The 16,546-nt window shown below is 45.4% G+C and overlaps 1 protein-coding gene across 5 annotated transcripts; it reads left to right on the forward strand.

Moving 5' to 3' along the window:
- Positions 1–684: 684 nt before the first annotated feature.
- mpz (myelin protein zero) lies at positions 685–15,923 on the forward strand. Of its 5 annotated transcripts, none has more exons than XR_010666310.1 (7): positions 685–918; positions 2,433–2,599; positions 6,592–6,805; positions 7,570–7,699; positions 8,213–8,255; positions 14,430–14,730; positions 15,538–15,923. XR_010666310.1 is itself a non-coding variant. In XM_020652028.2 (7 exons), exons 1-7 carry the CDS (start codon positions 873–875, stop codon positions 15,547–15,549), a joined length of 642 nt encoding a protein of 213 aa, XP_020507684.1. In that variant the 5' UTR covers positions 686–872; the 3' UTR covers positions 15,550–15,923. The 5 variants fall into 5 exon arrangements, 3 of the variants coding, with proteins under 3 accessions (XP_020507684.1, XP_065809754.1, XP_020507685.1); XR_010666309.1 differs by having other exon boundaries at positions 14,430–14,633; XM_020652028.2 differs by having other exon boundaries at positions 686–918; positions 14,430–14,459.
- The last annotated feature ends 623 nt before the right edge of the window (positions 15,924–16,546 follow it).

A 16,546-nucleotide genomic window follows, 5' to 3' on the forward strand; every position in this document is an offset into this window, starting at 1 on the left:
CCATTGTCTCCAAAGTGCTAGACGTCAGCAAACGACAGGAATCTGGAGAGAGGGAGGACAGAGAGCAAAGAGTCGGGCTTTGTTTTGGCGCGGCTGGCCTCGGACCGGGTGAAAGTGCACAGAGAGGGTTGAGGGGACGGGGACGGGAGGAGAGAGCACTGGACTGACCCCGGTGCAGGATCCCCCTTCGTCCCCTCCTCCTCCTCCTCCTCCTCCTCCTCTTCACACTGTAAACATGCCGAGACAGCCGCCATCCCACCCGTCCTCATGTAATATTTACATACGAGCAGCGAGCACATGCAGAGCGGCTGCAGATGATCATGATTCCCCCGTCACACATTCCCCGGCTCATGCAAACCGTTGATTATCTCTCCCCTCTCATCTCGGGGCACATCACAGTGAGAGTGCAATCTCACACATTCACATTGATCATGGTGTATTGCTGCACAGAGTTTGCAAATTCGCCCCCAAGTTGCCTTTTGTTTACACAATTAATTCACCGTCTACTGTACAGCGCAGGTGTTTTTCTTTCCCTCCTTCCACTTCAGAGGATAATGTGTGCAATTTGTTTCAATGAGGGCAGAAATGGAGAGGGAGGGGGGGGTGTGGAGAGGAGGAATGGGCCGGGCCCGGGCCCTGGGGCGAGGGGTGTGATTGGGTATAAACAAGGGGACAGTAGGTTTTCTGTTGTTGTCCCGTTTTTGAAGCCCCGTGTCCTGGCATCCTGCGCCCCATCCACTCTCTTTTCTTCCTTTCCTTTCTTTGCCCTCCTTTTGACTCCGCGCGCTCCCTCCAGAGTGGGACCCCTTCCTCGTCGGCACAACTCCTCGTTGGCATCAAGTCTCTTGGGAGCTCCGTAGAAACCAGAAACCATGCTGACGTTTTTGGCGCTGGCGTCGGTTGTCCTCCTGGGAATAGGTAAAAAAAAAAAAGACGAATGGATCTTCTTTTAACTTTTTTATTGAGATTTATTTTGATCAGGTCTCAAAGAAAGCCCACAGTGGATTGCAGCTATTGATAGTGAAGATGTAGAAATTATCTTTTTCCACTGATGTGAGGTTAAAGGTTAAACGAGGATGTGATGAGGAGGGCTTTATCTCTTATTCCTTCTGAAGTGCCTACCTGAATACTGATGGACTTGATGATAATAAGACGGGTCAACAGGCTAAGCAGAACATTAATTGATCTCTCTTTGAAATGAAACATCTCTCTCTTCACTGGCTTAACACAGAACCAAAGCATTTTAAATGAATATCTTATGCCTTTTAATTGAAACAAAGCCATCAGCACACCTGTAGAGGACATCCTCATGGTGCTTTGTGACGAATGACCCGACGCTTAATAAGAGGATTTGGTGCTCCTCTTTTTAAAACCAGCTGTCTCTAAGCCTGCAAAGTTAAAGAGCACTAATATTGTGACTTCTCCACCAAAGGTTGGCAGACACTTTTTGCTCTCAAGTCGACAGCTTTGTCTGCTCCCCAAGCCTGTCAGGTGTTTTCAGTTTTGTCAGAATTTTAATTAAAAAAGCGTCAAGCGTGATTTCATTGACAAGTTCTGCGGTGGCTGTCTGCTCTAAAGGTGTTCACTCAAGGACGGCTCTCAGAGCAAGCGGTGAACTTTACCTTCCAGGTGTTGAAAAGGGGAAGAGAGCAGTAATGCAAATATAGATGTTAGAATACAGCTATGTATAGGGTGGCCCATTTACATTCTTTAAGGGAAACTGAACAAAAGCACAAATGCTGCTTTTTCACTAACATAAGAGTGGCAGGGTGCACGGCTCCCCCACGGGATTTGCTGCTTGTTTGAGATGCTGAGTGCATTTTTTTTTTCCAAGGGAAGTAAAATATTGATTCTGCAGCCAAACCGAATTAACATCGATCATTTAATATTATCCAAGCATCAACAGTGTGCCCGTGATTAAGCCAACATAATCCATATTAACGGAGAAAATGATGTTCCCCTTTGACTTTAAGAGACACAGCACCGATATTCCTGTGATAATCCAAATATTTACTGAGTGCATGTCTGAGTCGATGGAGGAGCCGGCACGACTAAATGTCTAGTTTATCAGCGTGTGTCTCGGTGCATATTTAAGTATGTGGGCTTTGTTGTGACTGATTTCAAGGAGAAAAACTAATTAAATGCAAAGTGAGTAATGCTTTGTGTGCCTGTGATTACAGTAAGGATTGTAAAAATGTTAATGCATGTTGTGAGTTATGGAGAAAAGCCTGTCAGTACATTGCATTTACATCAACAGCATAACCGGATTTACTGTCTGGATATCTCAGTCAGTATTGCAGCTTGTAACTCCTATTGTAGTCATATGTAAGAAAGAGAATAGTCGATGCAACCCTTCTGATATTTGACGTGTTGGATGTGTGTTGGATGTGTTCATTTGTGAGCTAAGCATCCACCTGCTCTGTGTGTCCCAGTGCCTGAGCAGTCCCAGGCCATAGTGATCTACACCGGCTGGGAGCGCCACGCCCTGGTGGGCTCCGACATCCGGCTGTCCTGTTCCTTCTTCTCCTGGCGCTGGACCTCCGAGGACGTCACCTTCTCCTGGACGTACAGGCCTGATGGCTCCCGGGACAGCATCTCTGTAATTCACATATACACACACACACACACACACACACACACACACACACACACACACACACACACACACACATTACAGGCTAGTTGAGGACTGAAAAGTGTGGCACTGGACAGATGTATAATTATCAAATCATGTTGTGATCCTGTAAGGACGTTTTAATGTCGGGTAAGCAGACAGTTTCCTCGTAAAATCAGGCAATGAATAAATCTCTACCCACGTAGAAAAGCTCAAAACATGACGCTAAACTTCAAGAACTCCTCACCCTCAAATATTTGAGTTTAAATCCACACTCTAAAAGTGGGCATGCATGAGGAAGGTGACGCTCCAGTACAGCTGTTAGGGGGGGTCTTTAATTAGATATTTGTTTACATAAATTTGTTTGTTTAGAAGTTCCAGGGCTCTAATCTGTATTATATGAGAGTAAATATTGAACCTGTGAATACAATTCTTATGTTTTTGTTATAAAGAAAAGTAAAGCCTTGCTCAGCTGTGTTCATCACATCGTAGGCGTATGTTGTCAAGCTCTTCAAGCTGGATTTCTTGCATTAAAGGTGCTAAAAAGATCATTACTTCAGTTTAAATGACAAGTAGTGTTTAATATCTACTAAGGTTGTCAACCTACTAAGATTTAAAAATGATGCAACCACTGTTGGATAAATGTCGTCGAAAAGTGCCGAAGCTTTAGAAAAAAAGGTCAAAACTTCAGTCTTCTTTTCAACCAAAAAGCTGCCTCGAGAAAAAGAGTTTTGCAATTAAGAAAGAATGCAGGAGTTTTCCTACATATTTTGGTAATTACAAAATAAGAAATTACACAATATGGAGCACCCAGGACTGCTGGTTGCCATGGTATTCAAACATATATCGATATGGTGAGATATGTATGTGACCAACGTCAACTCTACATAGTGTTCCTCTGCGGCTTCTTTGCTGTGATAGCTAACATACAACACCCGCCCAGCTCCCGAGGACAGTGAGAGAAAGTCGGGGAAAGGAGTTAATGGAGATAGTGTTCGGCTGTTTGCAGACGAGAGTCTCGATATTAAGCATAAGTCATTAAGGGGGAAGTTACAGCAGAGGAGAACAGTGTCCTGTTTTCTGCTGCTCTTCCTCTCATGTTATTTACTCCATCTGAGAGTTAACCTTTTTATCAAATTCAACAAATTCTACATTAATATTAAGGAGGAAATACAAAACAGGCTGCTTGCACAACGGACAAGTACCGCTGACAACAATGGCTAACCTCTTTTGTCAAAAGACGTTTTTGTTTACACCCTCGCTGCCCATACCAGGCACCAAGAGGGGCACGGGTCTTGACAGAGGAGGGTGTTGTGTGTACTGATGTCACATGGAACGACTTCTCCAACCAAATCATTTCTACCAAATAATTAAATATATATTTATGACCGATTTGGGATCAACTGCAAACTGTGTGCAGCTTTAAAGCCCCTGTGAGGAATCTTTTTAACTAGTTGTGAAACTGATTAAAATGAACAGTGATGCCTGTTTATGACCAACAAAATCCAACAAGCCCATCAGGGACAGGATTGACTGTTTCTACGTGGTTATTTTTAAATTCCTGTAACATTTGCCGCGGGGTAGGTGTCAGACGAGACAATTTAGAAGAAACTGCAATTTTTGTTTTTGATTTTCCACAATGAGCGATTAACTTGACTGTTAAAGAACGCGACTTTTGACAGTAACAACATCTTCCTACGCACGTACGGAACAAGATCAGAAAAGAGAAAAGACGTGTCACTCTTGTCCTCAGAGGGTTGCCAGAACCGCCTCAAACTGACAGCAGCTCTTTAATCACAGGATATCAAGGATACAACAGGATTGATCATTTTTGCTGCATTATGTTGTAATTCATGGTTTTGGTGTCTTATTTGAGCACTCTTACCAACACTTGCATTAATCAAAAAAACAAAAAAACAAAAAAAAAACAAAGGAATCCCAGTTTATTCTGATGAATGCAGCTCTGTGTGATTATCTAAAATGTCATCACACACTCAAACAATACTCAATTTATTCTGAGTGCTGCATTCTTGTATTAAGAAGGAAACAATACACTATCCCTCATAGTCTGCTCCCCCCCCCCACCCCCACCCCCCTCCTCCTGCTGGCTCACCTGCCTCCTGCTCTTTAATTTCACTCTCCCCGGCCTTATCGTCCTGCCATCGCTCTAATCTCTCTATCTCCCCGTCCTGACTGCGCCTCCCTCTGTCCACCTCCCTTAATCTCCTCCTCCCCAGAACCTTCCTTCTTTGTCCCTCCCCACCTCTCTCATTACCTCCTCCCCTCACCTCCTTTGCTTTCATCCGTCTCCCGCAGTGCCCTCACTTTGAAACTAGATTTCTCTTCTCCCCTTTTTTTTTTTTCCACTTATCATCTGTCGCTTATTTCTTTCCCCCGCCGGGACAGATTTACAGTTTCATATGTCTCTGTATCAGTTTTCATGGTGCATTTGTCCCTAGATTCCTGATATGTTCATACCACATAAAAAGGCTGCGTATGATTCATGCAGCCTCTTTCAGCATCAAACCTTCAATTCTGAACTGAAATTTAAACTTTTTGTTCACCAAAATAAAAGCTGAATTTGGCCTCGACCTTGTACATTCTACAGCAACAGCACCGACTTAGCTTACAGAGCACATAGAGAATATGTCCGTCATATATATAAAATGTACTGAATAAACCAATGGATTTGACTCGACTTACCCTTGCTTACGCCTCTGGCACTTTAGGCTTCCCTGAAAAATCATTAAGCTTTTAGTTCGGCCGTCTTCTGCCCTTATATGTCGGGCTAACAAAATTTGTCAATACTAGAGCTGATGGTTCAGACTTGTGTGGTATGAAAACCATACTTTTTGACAGCTCACTTAAAAACTGTAAATACGTTCTCTACAGAAATGCTCATGTTTAAAGAAAAAAAAGGGAAAAGCCTTTGTGAGCTAAGCCTCCTAGCCGGCAAACTTGACTAGACACACAACCAGCCAGGCTAGCATTGAAACATGTTTGACTTTAAGCTGCTTCAATCTAGACATGAAGTCAAGCTCAGATTAAATAAATACAAGATGTTGCACAATGATCGTCTGACCGTACTGGTTCGCTAGTTCTGAGATCTTTTAGCCCCCTTTAGCACATTGTTTTGGTTTTACAGTCGGTCAACTCAGATGTTTTTACTCACTCTCAATGCTATGACTTTGGGCTTCATCACAGCCTGAAACAGCAGCAAAAAAGACGCCGTTAACTTCCTGTCAAAGGCCAAAGAGTAGACGGACAAAGGTAGCGACTTGCTAGCTAACACACTGGAGCATTTAGCTGCTAAAAAGAGTGAATTCAACCCTCGGGAGATTGTGGAGACCAACACAGAACTGAAAGATATTTGATACCAATTAAGAAGCACTTGCTGGTGCACACCAGAATCATGCATTTGTCTCATGGTGTTGTTTACAACTATAAAATACAAATAAACCACAACAGCAACAACCAAGCGGCAATCTCTGAAGCCAAAGTGCAAAAAACTGCAGTTCCTAGCATGTCCACTTGAGGCCCGCTGCAAAAACAAAGCAATCCCCATTAGCTCCCATATGAAAATGCCAATTTTTACAGCAGAAATAAACACTTTTAAAGCCTAGAACAAAAAAAAATAAAAAAATTCTATAGCTCTTTTTTTTATTGGTTAATCATACAGGGGTTGAATTTTTACTGATCTTGTTAGTTTTATATACAGGCAAAGAATTACTGGATTGACTGACAGGTGTACACTTGTAGCTGTTTACCAGGAGGCTTAAGACCCTCCTCAGTTCCAGCTCTTTGCTCATAACAAGATTGGTCGAAATTAAGGTTAAGTTAGCGTTTCCTCAATGGTAACCAGCATCATTGGGCTTCAAATTGTGTCTTAAGAAACCAATGGGTGCAGTAGTAAACCCTCAAGTAAATGCATGTCATTGCACATGTATAATAAGTAAAGCTTTCTTTATCCTTTAAAGATCTTCCACTACACCGGTGGTGCTGCCTACGTTGACAACAAGGGCCCCTTCAGGGACCGGCTGGAGTTTGTGGGCAACCCGGGCCGCCGCGACGGCTCAATCCTGCTCAAGAACCTGGACTTCAACGACAACGGCACCTTCACCTGCGACGCCAAGAACCCCCCTGACATAGTGGGCCGGCCCTCCAGCGTTCGCCTGCTGGTTTTTGAGAAGGGTGAGACAGAAGGAGTCCTGTGAGTCCTGCGGGAGTTCGTCAGGAAAATCGAATCCAAAGTCCTAATGCCTGTGTTGTCTTACATCTGTGTCTGCTCGTTAGCTTTCCACTGAGCCCATATGGCACATTTTAGTGAATTTTTGTCATCAGGAGCCAACTGTTTTCAATTGTTGTTATAATCATCCCAAACTCTGAAATTAATCTCAATTTGCTCTGCACATCAGACTACAGACTTGTCGTGGCGCCGCCTCGTTTAGAATTCCCCGCACCTCCTGCTAAATGAAATCAATTACAATTTTATCTCTTTTTCTTTTTGAGATTGCTATCACTGCCTCCCTTTTCATCCCCCCCTCCTCCTCCTTGCCTTCTTATCCCATTTCTGTCCTCTTTCCCCTTTTCCATCGTCTTGTCCCCTCCCGCATTGTCCCCCCATCGTCTTGTGCCCCCTCCTCTCCCCTCCCTGACTCTGTCCCTGCACTCACCTTTATTCTACCTTATCTTTTCCTCCCTGCCTCTGCCTCTGCCTCTGCTGCACTTGTTTTCTTCATCTTTCATTCAACCTTTATTTTACCTTTGCTCTCTTTCCTTCTTTCATCTCCGATTCCTTTTCCCTTTTTGATTTGTTCCTTGCTTACCTCTCACCTCCTTTTCTTCCCTTGTATGAAAGCATCTTTATTATTTCAAACCTTCCCCTACCTCTCTGTGTCACTTTCTTCCTTCTCATCCTCCTTTTTATGCTCCCAATTTCTCTCCTCTGCCCACAGTACCCATCCAGGCCGGCGTGATCACGGGAGCCATCATCGGGGTGGTGCTGGGCCTGCTGGTGCTCATTGTGGTCATCTACTACCTGATGAGGTTCCTGGTGGCGCGCCGCGTCTTCAGCCTCAGTGTCAGGTCAGTGACCGGCCTGTGGCCTGCGCTGCTCTGCCAGTCCGCTCTGTGCCAGGGACTGGCGCTGAAGCCAGAGCCCATCCCTGGCACCGACACCTGCGTGGCCAAGCTGGCATAGTCACAGTGTCACCATTTTCATTTTGGTCAGGTGTGCAAAGTTTAGATCTGGAGTAAATCAGCTGGAGAGAGACAGATAATGATCTCGCAATTAAATTTAATCTAAAAACAGTACTGCAAAGATCCAAAGGAAGCGATTAAAAAGAGTTGAAGTGAAGGTCTCCGAGTGGATAATCCACCAGATCATGAAGATGATGTATCCGTCGTCTTGCTTATACCTATCCAATCTTATGAGATCATAACACATCCTGTAGCTGCGGGGCTTGTGTTGGAGACAGGGGCCCGTAGATTAGCTTGATGTTCTCTTTATGATGGCTGCCAGGCAATGCTGCCCTGTGACCACTGGAGGGAGAGATAGATTCGACATCCTGACATTGTCTTTCTTTTTGTCCCCTCCAGCAAACATGGCAAGAAAAAGAAAGAGGGATCACAGCAGAGACAGGCAAGTCACCTCCTCTCCTTCCGTCACACCCCTCCTCCTCCTCCTCCTCCTCCTCCTCCTCCATCCTCTTCCTCTTCCTCTTTCCTCACACCCTCCATGACATCTACACCTCCAGTCGACAGACACCAAACGCAACAGCTCCGTCTCCTGTCATGTTTTGCCGCTAAATAGCATCTTTTTTTTGAAGAGATTACAATGGCATTCGGTGTTGGGATATTTGTAAGGCGCCCCGGAAACGTGTTGTCAAGAGGAATATTCATCTGTTTTGAAGCAGCGCAGCCTCACAATAGCACACATCAGACATGACAGTGCAGAACGGCGCGGTTGCATAATCGCATTCCCCCCCCCCCCCCCGATGCCAGTCCAGGCAGCTCTGATGTGTCCCACCCGGCTCCTCCTCGAAGCTACATAATCAACAACAAAATAACACGTCATTCAAACTCTGCCCGGCGAGCGTTTAATAACAGTCTTCAAGCTGTTAAGATTCTCAGCATATGTGGTGCTTTAAAGCTCTCACTGGTCCTCCTCTCTCCCCCTCCTTCAGCTCCCTCAGGGGGGTCAAACAGCACGGTGCGAGTAAACAGCCACAGGGCGAAAATCAAAACCAGCGGCTGCGAAATGGCTGAGGCCGTGTCACAGCCGTAATGCTATTGAGGTATTGAATGGAGGCTAGATTTGCTCACAGTCGGGGAGACGGACGGGAGCTGCTGATTTCGCTCACTGGGAGTCAAATGAAAATCACTGGGCCTATTATGATCTAGGCTGTTATCAGTGGTTTTTTACTCTGCTGCGCGCCAAGGATCTGGGCTATTTCCTTTTTCTCTCTTTTCCTCTTGGGAGTGCGATAGCCTAAAGTGGTGGATTAATCAGACATTTTGGTGGCTTGTATTCTTCAGTGAATACAAGGCACCGGGGCAAGTTCTGTTTGATTACTCCGTGGTAATGCGGGGGCTGGATGGTTTGCGGGGGTGCATTGTAATCGACTGTACGCCTTGCATGCTGATAATGGCGGGAAAAAAACAAACAGTTAGAGTCGCGGGACTTAAGTTCAAGGCGTTTTTCCAAATCAAAAATCAGCTTTGAAATGAGAGACACTCTGAAGTTATCAGAGGCAGGAGATCAAAGGTGCCATTGTGACAGGGAGTTATTTAGCCGCAGGTAGCAGCTAATGTTAAGACGTGGTAGCAGCAGCAGCAGCGGCGGTGTCTGCAGGCTTCTGCCAGCGGTAAGGAGTGTACCATCTTCCCCCTGTGGCCCAAACTGCCCGTGGGAAATTGGGGTCTTTTCAGCGAGCGAGATGATTTGGTTCAGCTCAGTAATCACAGTCAACTCTATGAGCTTAAATCCAGCTTGTCATTTGTTAGAATTTCTGGATTTTATGACACAGCCAAACTTGAACTTGGCATTAATTGACCGCACATATGTTGCTCACAAAAATGTGAAATAGTTATACACTAAGCCTTACACCTGGCTCATATTTCCAGAATAACTTCATTTTTGGTGTTTGGTATTAAATGAAAAGATCAAACATTATTAAAAATGTGTATTTATTGATAGATTTTTATCTGCTGCAAGAAATAGATATGCAGAATCCTTCGTGTGTAATGCAATATCTACTTAAAGTCATGATTAAAAGTTCTGTCAGCTTATTGTCTGACAAAACTGCTTCATAATCTTCTTTCTATGGAAGCCCCGAGAGGACACACTTCCATATGTTTTTATTTCACTCTGTTTCCCCCCGTGATACTTGGTAAATAATTAGATAATTACTTATTTATGAAGAGCTCCATAAATCAGTGTTGTCCTGTGATAACGGGTTGATTTCCGTTGTTTTTCTCGATCTCTCAAGAAATAAACTCGTTATCACAGGAAAACTGGTGTAGTCATCTCAAGATAACGACAAACAGAAGTGGAGATCTCGGGAAAACAATCGGAGAATAATGCGTCATCATTGTATGCGTGCACGCCTGATGAGGGCTTCTCTAGGCTTTGATAAAGATAAAGTATCTCTCTATTTCTCTGATACTTACTAGATTATTTTCTGACATGTAAATTAAGAAAATGTAGATTCATAAGGAAAAATGGTAAAAAAAAACATTCTGGATTTCTAATTCATCTCTGAAGAAACTTTTTTGTATTGAACTGTCCTGCAAAGAAGCAAGGTGGTTAATAAATGAAAAAGTTTCCCCAGGGTGATTCACTGCTGCTGCTCTTACCAAAGTGAGACGTTTCAGGCTCAAATTATACCAATATATATTATTGGATCAACATTTTATGAAGTATTTTATCAATGTTCGGGACCTAAAAGCATGAAAAAGTCCAGAAAATGATCTTTAGAATAAATAAATAAGGCCCTGTGATTGATTGGCGAACAGTCCAGGGTGTACTCCGCCTCTCGCCCAGTGACAGCTGGGATCGACTCCAGTGCCCCCGCGACCCTGAACGGGTTAACCAGTATAGATGATGGATGGATAAATAAATAAGTACAATAATTGAATAAGTGAAGAAAATAAATCATGTCCCCTCATTCCCTATAAGATCCGCTTCTTAAAGCCAACTTTCTTCCTGGTGACACATCACCTGCTCGAAACCTAGAGGGCGATACTAGAGAGGGCCAAACCTCAAACAAGAGCGCTCCTTCTCATCTCCCTGGAGCCCCCCTCCCTCTTCCTCCCTCTGTCTTCTTCTTCCCTTTCTTCTGTCGTGTGATTGTCAGGTTACTCTTGAGCTGCAGTCAGTTGCTCTCAAGTGCCTGCGGCGGGTGACAGTGCATATATGAATAAATAACTCGCCGCCGAAAGGACAGTGAAATATTTGACAATGTTGTCATTTACAGTTACTCTCCTGCAAAGCCCGGCTCTAGAAAGAAAAAGAAATACACACAGCCTCTCCGTCCGAGTTAAAGATCCCTTCTTTTTTCATTTTTATTTATTTCCTCCCCTCAGAGCTGATTCCTCTCTTGAAGCTACACCGCACACAGAGGACTCTGGGGATTTTCACAGTGCGCTCATAAGTGGTTGTTTGATCAAATAGCCCTTATTAGGAGACTCTGCTGACACAACACAATTTTTGTATCAGCCGCGCCATCTTCGTTACTTTCCCGTTTGCTGGCCTTGCACTACAAATCTCCAAAAAGAAAATAAGAAAAAGAAGCTGCGGGTGAGGGAGGGAGGGAGACAGCGAGACAAAGGAACCCTGTGGTGTGTGCTAGTCCCCATTAGGTGGAGTTGTGGGAGAGGAGTTTACCCTGCAGCCACACAAGCTCACAGGAGTGAACACACATACTGTACTGGAATGATAATTGAGTGCACTTGGTATCGATCTTAGCCTTGCGCACGCATGCACACACACACACACACCCATTCTTCTTTCCATCCCCCAATGGCCTCCCACCCTCCTCTCCTCTCCTCTCCTCTCCTCTCCCCTTCACTTCACTAACTCCCTCCCTCCTTCTTTCATTCTCTCTCATTCACATTCCTTTTATCCCCTCCCCTGTCTCCCTCCCTTCAGTTGCATCCTCCTCCTTCCCCTTCCTCCACCTCGTGCCTCTCCCTCTCTCTCTTTGACTTCCTCGCTGACCATGAGAAGCATCTATCTGTCTGTAATTCCCCCCCCCACTCCTCTCCTCTTTCGCTCTGTCAATCCCCCCCCCTCCCCTCCCGCTCCTTTTCCAGTTTCTCTCCTTCTTCCTCCTCAGGTCTTCTGGGTTCTGATCAGCTTCGGTTCTGGACAGAAAATCACTACCCCTCACCCTTCATCCACCTCTCAATCGCCCTCCTCAACCTGTAACCGTCTCTTTTTTTAGTATGCAGCAGGGGACGCGGCCACTTAACTACCTATCTACCTCCCCACTGGTCCCCTCCTGTTTGGCCACTGTACCCACATCTCCTTTGAAGTGTGTGCAGCCCCTGTAACAAGGTGGTGGTGGTGGGGTGGGGTGGGGGGGGTGATTTTGCATTCAGCCTTGGCAGGCTCCTGTGTGTTTACGAGGCAGATCTGTCATTAGCGTGGGAGCCTCATGCAATACATTGCACCAAAAACAGAGCCGTGCCGTGGGATGCATAATGGTAAACAATGCATTGATGTATGAGGGAGTGTAAGTATGATCGAAAGGTAACGACACCGGATGGGATGTGCAGCTGCCCCATCGAGTCGGATGGCAGCCGCCTCGATTGCCGCCTTATCAGAGAGCGTGCTGCTTTTGCACAGTGCATAATTAAAGATGATAAATTTTCTAATGCAATCAGCGGGGTATTATTAGTCGGAGGCTTCAGTGGGTAGAAGCAGCCTCCAGTGTGCTTTCCACCGTCTACTAACCTGATGTAATAGAGTGAATAGCAAGCCTGCTGGATGTGAGGATTGGAGACTGAAATACTTCCTCAGCATGTCCTCACTCACTCTCAAAAAGCAGCATGCAGGCCTTTAGGTCAACCGGTGGAGGAGCAGAGAAAAAAGTAGGAGCGCTACCTTCTGTATGAGTGAAGTTTTATTAAGCTCCTTCAGAGCATTATCGTGCACTTGTGAGACTTCTCAGCGGGTGAACTCGCAGGTTAATGCACTGGCACACGGCTATTGTAAAGTTAAGTGTTACCTTGACCTTATCTCCACCCTGTCCACTCCTTCCTCGTGGACTTGTTGTGCACAAGTGCAGAGCCTCACTTTAACTTTACTTCCCTTTTTTCCCTCCTCCCTCCTCTTCCTTTTTTTTTTTTTATAGATTTCTTTTTCAGAGATGTTTTTTTTTTTTTTTTTAGACACTGCACAGACAATATGCAGAATGAGTGGGAGTGAATGGGTGAATTATATAAGTTGTAGTTAGATGAATATTTCAAGCTGACGTCGGCCTTTATATAAAAATATCACTCGGAGAGTCGAGGAGCTTTTTCTCTGACCGCAGCGACAGAGGAATCCATATTGATTGATCTTTCCTCCCGTTTATAGCCTCATTATAGGATTTGTAAACAACTATTTAATTTCCTCATACTTCCCCTTTACGAATGTAACAGGGTTGTGTGCCTTGAAGTGCAGCTTGTCTTCTAAACAATATAATAGATCTACTTATCTATTAGTTTTGAGTGTAACTGTAAAAGTCTAAATGTTATGTTTACAGAAGGTGTCTGTACACTGAGTTAAATCTAGTTGAAAGATTAAAGTTTAATGATTACGCCTGAGGAGGCATCATCTTTTTTTTTTTTTTTTTTTAAAAGGGTCCTGGCTAGACGATGCATTCTCTCAATTTATGCATTAAACAAGTTATGCACCAAAATCATAAAGAAAGAAATAAAGCAAAAAAACAAACAAGGAAGAAATGTATTTGAATAACACAATCATTAGGATAATAAACTGCGGTTGAAAAATAAACTCAAAGGCAACAGAAACTTTATTATGAATACAAAAAAAGATTTAAATATTTCAGAAGAGGTTATGGATTTTGTGTTTGGTTTTATTTGATGTTGGTCACATAAGACTTTAGTTTCTACAGCCTTTAATGGCTTTATTTCATTGGGACGCAGAACAGTGAAAATGACGTTTAGATGTAAATACAATGTCACTTTTCAGTCAAATGTATTACTGGTTTAACATTTTATTTCCAAAATGTCCTGAATGAATCTTTTCTCTGGACTGATTTATGTGACAAGAGAGACACTGGAGGGAAATTAGAGATACTTTATATACAAAAAGTCCAATTTAAAGTTGTTTATTATCGGCACAAAATTCTAAAAAACATTAATATGAACCAAGTTTGGGATACATGTGCAAGTTTGGGTCATTGATCTTTTGTCGCAGGTGTATGGAGCCTACCTGCCACTGTGTCCCATCCTAACGCATGGATACCTGTTTTGTCACCCCCTTACAGCTCTGGACTCCACCCCCTCTCACTTGCTACCCCCTCCCCTAAAAGGACTGTCTCTCTACCTCCTCACCCCTGTCTCTTTGTTATGTCTCTCTCACCTCCTCCCCCCTCCTAAAGGTGTTTTTTTTCTCTCCTCTTCACACAGCTCCACCCGTCCTGCTAACCACATCTCTCATCCTCTCACCTTTAACGCACCCATCTCACCCGTCTCTCCCTCACTCTCTCTCTCTATCTCTCTATCTCCCTTACGCTCCTTTCCTCCTGAAGTGACTCTCCTCCCCTGTTCTCCCCCCGACCCCCTCTCCCTCCTCCCCCCACAGGGCCCCGCGCCTCCCGCCGACCCCTCCAAGGTGAAGGCGGCCGCCTCTGAAAAGAAGAAGCAGGAGTCGCGCAAGGATAAGAAATAGGATACGGGGAGGGGCTGGGGCGGGCTCGCCGGCCGGCTGCTCCAGCCCGTGCGCCAGGCGATGGCCAAGTCCCAGCCCGAGCAGAAGCAGCGGGCCGTAGTCAGAAAGACAGAGAAGGTGGGGGGAGGAGGAGGAGGGGAGGAAGGCTCGGGCAGGGTGCTGATGACCATCGAGCTGGAGCTGACCCGCAAAAACGGGGAGGAGGCGCCCGCCGGTGAGGGAGGAATAGGGAGGTCAAAGTCCCTTGGCCTCCTCTCCCGCCTCGCCAATCAGCTCACCTTCAAATAACACACCTATCGGGGGGGCGGGGGAAGGCCAAAGGGGGAGGGGAGGGGAGGGGAGGGGGGGGGTCGAGGATAAGAGAGTGGGAAGTCTACTGAGGAGGCAGCAGGAGAGTTCAATCACAAACCTACTTTACACCCACTACAACGGCAAACCCTGAATAAATGAGTCAAATCATATCAGCTCTGGTCACAGGCCGAGGACTGTAGACGCAACCGTATGAGATGCGACAGATCTAAGATGCCGTGATAATCTCTGACACCAGCCGGCAACCCCCGACTACTTTTGTCAGGTCATAAGATATGCCATTTGAAGCGAGACCCCTAAGACGACGAGGGGTTTGATAACAAAATCAAAAAAAAAAAAAAAAGCCACTCCCCAAGTTTTTGCCTTTCTGGTTCCTTTCATTGTGATCCAGCTCTCTCTCTCCAAGTGCGTCCGATATGCATCACCAAACCCAAGCTGCTGGGACAAGCCAATTTGCCTTTTTTCTCTTTTTTCTCTTTTTTTTTTTTTGAGGCATCGTGTCAAACTCTAACTTTCTCCCCCTCAAAGCTGATCTCCATTCTTCACCTCTCCTATCACATTTCTCCCTCTTCCACTGTTTCATTTCTTGCCTTTTCTTGTTAATTCAAATTACAGAAGTGATTTATATGCTAACTGCCCTATCCTGTTTCTCTCTTCTCTTCTTCTCTCAAATTCCCTTCCCTCTTTTCTGTCTCTTCTCTCTCTCCCATAGATAAAGGTCTGACTTCTCCATGACTGCCTCCACTCCTCTAGTCTGCTCCCTCCTTTTCTGCTCAGCCTGATGCAACCCCCATTATTTCCTATTATCTCCACTCTTTCCAGACAGCACTGGCTGTAAGAATAGCCCTGCTATATCAGTGGCATTGGCGTCGAATACATTTTAAAAAAAACGTCTCATAGGAGACCCTATATGCACTCATTGGGCAGCCTTTAAAAAACAGTTTCAAGGCCTAACTATGCACATAACATCCTTAAGAGGAAACCCGAAAAGACCGTCCCACTGTGTTTAGAGTCCCCTGAATCTCCCGCTTTAATGTTTACGACTCAATCACACACACTGAGCGGAGCTGCGAGCGCACTCTGGACTTCAGATAGAGAGGGAAAAAAAAGAGAGAGACAGAGAAGCAGAGGAGAGGGATAGCGGCAGAGAAATATGATTCCTGCTCTCGGCCCAGCAGAGATAGAGGTTCAAGCCCCCGGAGCTCGGGGTGATTCAATCCTCTCAACATTTGAGCTAATGGAGGTTGTCGCCCCGTGTCCCTGCCCCGGCTAAAGGGGGGCTATTTCTGGCCCTATAAGAACGTACAGGGCTTACTGTAACAGCTGCACATTCTTCAGCCATCTGGGGGGGGGAGGTGGGAGGGGGAAGAAGAGAGAGAGGCAAGTTTTTGTGCACGAGGGGGGGGGGGGGGGGCTGTCCGTTGTCGACTCGGCGGCCGGTGACTGACAACCTGGAATGACGTCACGGCCACAGAGGGCGGTCAGGCGCGTTCAGGAGTCTGACAAAGGGGCTTATGGGAAGAGGTGCAGCTTCTGTGCTCTCAGAGTTATTTTAGGTCCGGTTAATCCGCCTGCACGTTTCTCCTTGCCAACCCAAGGCTAATTATTATAGCACGTGCCGGTGAAGGGATATCTCTCTCGACATCTTCCTCTCTCTCTCTCTCTCTCTCTCTCTCTCTCTCTCTCTCCTCCTTCCTCTTGTTATTCGCATCTCTGGATTC

Source organism: Labrus bergylta, chromosome 4 (genome assembly GCF_963930695.1).
Source record: "Labrus bergylta chromosome 4, fLabBer1.1, whole genome shotgun sequence".
In the NCBI taxonomy this organism is placed as follows: Eukaryota; Metazoa; Chordata; class Actinopteri; order Labriformes; family Labridae; genus Labrus; species Labrus bergylta.